General features: G+C 52.6%; 2 protein-coding genes across 2 annotated transcripts; one reads left to right on the top strand and one right to left on the bottom strand.

The window, feature by feature from the left end:
• Positions 1-150: 150 nt before the first annotated feature.
• On the top strand, positions 151-1800 carry MONBRDRAFT_12726 (uncharacterized protein; the record flags this gene model as incomplete). The annotated part of the gene is made up of 3 exons (XM_001750602.1): positions 151-769; positions 906-1074; positions 1776-1800. The coding sequence occupies 3 exons, from the start codon at positions 151-153 to the stop codon at positions 1798-1800; spliced, it is 813 nt and encodes a 270-aa protein (XP_001750654.1).
• Positions 1801-2373: 573 nt separating this feature from the next.
• On the bottom strand, positions 2374-4502 carry MONBRDRAFT_12725 (uncharacterized protein; the record flags this gene model as incomplete). Its single annotated transcript, XM_001750592.1, has 2 exons — positions 2374-3704; positions 3821-4502. The coding sequence occupies 2 exons, from the start codon at positions 4500-4502 to the stop codon at positions 2374-2376; spliced, it is 2013 nt and encodes a 670-aa protein (XP_001750644.1).
• Between the last annotated feature and the right edge of the window lie 642 nt (positions 4503-5144).

Here is a 5144-nt window from a genome sequence, read left to right as displayed (position 1 = left end):
ACTCAACCACCCCACCACGTTTGGCATCGAGCCTACCAAACCTCAACCAAGTGGGAGTCCTATCGCGGTGACAGCAAGAAAGGTCTTGACTCCCTCAAAGAAAATGTCAACTCGGCCCTCGTTCTTCTCCAAGCCGAGCCCTTGCTGCATATGGCCACCCTCGATCTAGAGGGCTGCACCGCCGCTGGTATCCAGGATATTTATGGCGACATTTCTTCCGACCTGGACTACCTCATCTACGTCAACGACATCCTGGTTGACTGGATCTTACCGTGCTTGAGAGGTGACCTTGCCTCTCGGTTTCAGCGCGAAAAATCACGCCAACGCATCGTCTTGGGCGCCTGGTTCAAACAGATGGGCGCCCTCTTCCTCCAGACCACTCGTCACGACATTACCCAAGCCTCTCAGGCTCTTCGCGACCAACGCATCCGCACGGCCGACGACTTTCCTGTCTACCGCTCCTCCATCACTGCTGCCGTCGATACCCTTCGCATTGAGGGCGCCTACTCGGCAACCCTTGTCATCGCCCAGCTGGTTGATGGCCTGCCTTCAAAACTCAAGGACGTGATTACAAACCTGTATCAACCGTCTTGGGATTTGGGCAAGTTCTTTGAGGTGGTACAGTTGCATCCGAGGTGTCTTCAACTTGCTGCAGCATGGAGCGCAAAACCTCGCGCGGCAGATGGCCAAGAAGACGATGCATCTGCGAAGCAGACACAACATGGGCATGCTGCTGTTGCTGGTGGCGGCGGTGCTGGCGGTGCAGGTGGTGAGCTGGGAGAAAAGAAAAGAAAAACAAGAGTGCTTGCGCGGAAACTTGAAGAGTTAAACCGCTTGAACCACAAAAAAAAAGTGCTTCATCACCCACTGCCAAGCTTCAAGTTAATCGAATCAAAAACTTGTAGTTGAACATGCACTGCGTTGGATTCGGGGTCGACAAAGCCATGCCAAAGGCCCAGTGCACAACGTTCTCTACTTTGATCCGTATGGCGTTGGTGTGAGACATTTTCCAATCGCATCGCTTCTCCGGAAACTTGCTGTTGGCCGTCCACGGCTGTATGGTCTTCACAGAGGGTAAGCTGCTCTGCAATTGCCGTGGGCACAAAATCCATCAGGTTGATGGCCTGATGCAATTGTGCTGCAAAAGCTCGATGGTACGAAATACACGTGGCAGTGCACGCGAGGGGCGCTGAGATTCCATCGCGTTCAAGATTTCCACCCGCTCTGCTTGCAAATGCTGGCCCGGGTCCATTTTCGCTTGGATGAAACAGCGCAGACGGTCCTCGAGCATGACGTCCTAGAAGCAATCACCACTGGTTTCCAGCCAGGCCCGGAGGCACACCAGCACACGCATGCGCACACAGAAAGCCACCACGTCCCACGCGTCGCTCGTCATGTTCATCAAACAAGAACCAGTTCGAGTTTTGCTTGTAAAGAAAGCTGCTGACAACAAAAAAGCACAATTTTTTTTTTCTCTCAAACTCTCTCTCTCTCTCTCTCTCTCTCTCTCTCTCTCTTGTGGTACAGTCACCGAGGGTATTTGTTACCTTTGGACATTTGTCAATTTTTCAAATGTTGTCAAAAATGGTTGTTGGAGAGGAGGTCGCACCTCATAGGGGTGATTTGTTCGATGGCAGTCGGCGTTGATTGTGGTCAGATCTCAGCCCAATTGGGATGATTCGAACCGCGCAGATCTGTTGAATCTATGAGATGCCATTTTGTGAGTGTAGCTGCCCTACATCAAGAGTTATATTATTGTTTTGTTTCTTCTATAGGACGTGCCTGCTCTGGAACTTGTGAGAACTTGATACACGACGTTTCTCGTCCATCGGGGACAGTGGTGCAGGGAGGCTTGGGCAACCAGCTTTTCAAAGATGCTCAATTAGGTAGGGCAAGAAAAGTCAGTAGAAAAGTGGGTTTTCGTGCAGTGGTGGCGGTTGCAATAAATAAGCTTCAATTCGTGTTATTTTTAAGACGTGGAAGTATGGGGCTAGTGCGATCAGTGAGTCGATATACGCCTTGTACTTTTTGGTACTCTCGTCGCAAGCCCTGATGAGCAAATCAATCTCGTTCTGGTCTGTAATTGAGCAGGCCAGAGGCGCGGCTGGCGCGTTTGATTCGAGGCTCGTTGCGTCCTGAAATGGTTGAGTTTGAGAGGTATAGTCTCGGAGCCAAAACTGGAGATCGGAGTCTGCAAAGTGACCTCCGACACGCGCAATAGGTTCTTGAGGCTCCTCTTCAACGATTCGGTCAAGAGAAGGTGCTGCTGATGCTGCTGTAAGAATGGGCGGGGTTGAATCTGAGGGAAGTGAATGTCGGTCATCACGCGGCGGAGACGCAGGCATGGGGGTAAGCTCGGCGTCCTCTCGGGACTCAATCTGCGCCAAAGGGGGTGCCAAAGGCTCGAATACCTCCCCAGCTGGCCTGCCTGGCGATGAGGGAGTGGTTTGGGGCTGTGGGCTCGAGTTGTGTCCTCGTGCGTGCGATGAGCTCGGCACGGCTGCCAGTCGTGCCGAGGCAATGCGATCGACAGAAGCTTTTCAGGTTGGCAATCGTGATGCGTTGTACGTTCAAAGCAGCACGTAGATCAGCTTCATTTGCCACTCTTGCTGCTCGTCGTTCCCTCGACGCATGAAGATGAACACGGCGCCGCTCACGCCCTTCGAGATCTGCGGCGCTTGGCCCCGATGACATTGGCCCAAAAATGGGGGCACGTCGCCGTCGTGACCGCTCTTGAGGCGTGATGCGATCGAGTAGGCGGCGCTGACGCGGCGTTGAGCGAATCATATCTTGATGACGCTCTTCAAGGCGCGAAAAACTCGCAGCCAGACGATCGAAGTGCGCCCGGCCTTCATCAAGACTCCAATTGGCGTCCCAAACCCGTACCAGTGGCTGCGGCGTTGTGTTTGACCTCGGAGTGCTTGAACCAGATGGCGTGCTTGCCGGGCTTTGGGGAGGCGTCACTGCTGTATCCTCGGGTTCAACGTGTGAGGGTTGGTTCTTCATGTGTCTAACAGCTCGCTCCAAGCGCGTAATGCCTGCATGGCGGAAGGCAGCCTGTACCCGTTTGACTTGACTGCTTTGAAAGTGGATGGCAAAATAAAGAGCACACAATTCCTCGTCGAGGGTGGCTGCCTCTCCAACTAGCTGCCGTGAATGGCGCAGTGTATAAGAAATACGTGTCCGATTGATATGTTGATGCCATTGATCATTCGGGGATAGGCAATGGCTCGTATTCGGGGGGATCAAAAATAAAAAAATGTTGATCGAGCGAAGGTAGTTGGTGACTGCAAGCGACATGCGGGTGCTGTGTCCATCCGAAAGCAGAATAATGGGCTCGGTATGCCCGAGAAAAGATCTGATTCGTCGACAAAAGGCAACGAAGAGGTGGCGATTGATCCAACCACTTTTCGTTGAACAGCAAAAAAAATGCGAATAGTCTGGGTTGCCCGTGATTGATTCGGGGAGCTGTGCCGGCCCAACCTCGTCTCCTCCAAGACCACGATTTGCATGAATCACCATTGGCGGCAACACGGTCCCATCCATTGCAATGCTGAGAACCAGCGTGATCGTCTCATTGTAGGTTCGTCCGGGAAGACACCCTTGATCTACAGTTCGGTCGGCTGAGGAATACACCTTGACATTCCTTGTGAATCCGGCACGGAGACCAGGCATCTCATCCACGGATAAGATACGGCCAAGACCTGGGGCCGGCATGAATAAGAACAGACATGCATCAGGAGGATACAAAAGTATGTTTGCAGCACATGCAGACGTAGACAGGCAGCAGCGCTTGCGCTGTCTAGGAAAGTCAACTTACAGTTGGTTTTGATCATGCCAGCATGACGCCCTGAGCGATGAACGAAGTCAAGGTCTGCCAAGAGCTCGTCAAGACTCGAAAAATGTCGTGTACAAGCCTCGGCTGTTGCGGCTGTTACTCTTGCTGGATTCTGAGTCACCGCGGTGGTAAGATAAATGTTCGAGTCGGACTCCAATCCTCGAAACCAGTCATTGCTCAAACGCGCCTGGCTCATGGGGTTGTCCGAGCTTTCGGCCTCTTGATGACGAGCAAGAAGAGCAAGCTCAGCAGAGCTGAGTGTGGGAATCCGATCAAGCAATTCGCTATTCGTATTGAGTGCGTCCTCTCGGGCACTGCGACGAATCTCAAGAAGCTCGCACACAACCTCCACGATCATGCCACGGCTCTTACACGCACGCTTCTCACTGCAGGTCTCTAGCCAGTTTGTCAAAGCTACACGCTCATGCGCCAGAAGAATCCGCCTGCCGTCATGAGGTTGGATGCCTCGCTGTCTCCGCCGTTGCGCAGCCACAAGATCGGCTCTGGTGATACCGTACAGCTTCAGAAGCCCGTCGGATCGATTGGGGCGCCCCTTCCGGGCACTGGCGCTCGTAGGAGGGTTGACCAGGCTGCCAAGTTGTTGACGCGTCAATTGACGAAGGCCATCAACCTCTAAATACTGTTGAACTTCAATGGACGTCATCGCACTCGCCGTGAGCTGACGTAGGAGTTGGGATACACGATCTGCCTTGGCTCGACGCTCGGCCTATAGGCACAAATACCACTGTCAGCTGTGTGCGGGGAAATGTCAACGTTCCAACACCAAAGAGTCACACAGTGAAGCGGTTCTCAACACCAAAGCGCACCGATATCTTTGACAAACCCGGCTTCCATCATGCCCGGCCGTTGCAACCCCTGTACATGCCTTTTTACCCCGGCGATGCCGCATGCCGGCCGACTGCCAGCCGAGGTGGGATGACCCGAAATGGCAGCCGCATATCAGCGGAGTCCGAGGAGATGAGCATTCGAAAGCTGGCTCAACCATAGCTAATGGTGTAAAAATTGTATCCCACCTTTTGATTTCTGAAGATTGATCGATTGGCCACCAGGGCGCTGCCGTTTATCTTCCTTGCCAGACAGCTCCAGCCTCCAACAGAGGGAAAAATGAACGGAAAAAAATTTTATTTTTGGTAACAAATGTCCAAAGGTAACAAATACCCTCGGTGACTGTAATGATTCTGTGAAAATGATATTTCTGCAAAAACGAATGATTGCGTTTTGATTCAGACTGAGTTGTAATTGAGGGGCCTGCTGAGGCAAGCTTCATTTGGCAGTGACGTTCCGG

This window comes from Monosiga brevicollis, genomic scaffold (genome assembly GCF_000002865.3).
Source record: "Monosiga brevicollis MX1 MONBRscaffold_44 genomic scaffold, whole genome shotgun sequence".
Classification (NCBI taxonomy): Eukaryota; class Choanoflagellata; order Craspedida; family Salpingoecidae; genus Monosiga; species Monosiga brevicollis.
Note: the sequence above shows the minus strand (reverse complement) of the source record. Positions and strands in the feature narration are given on the sequence as shown.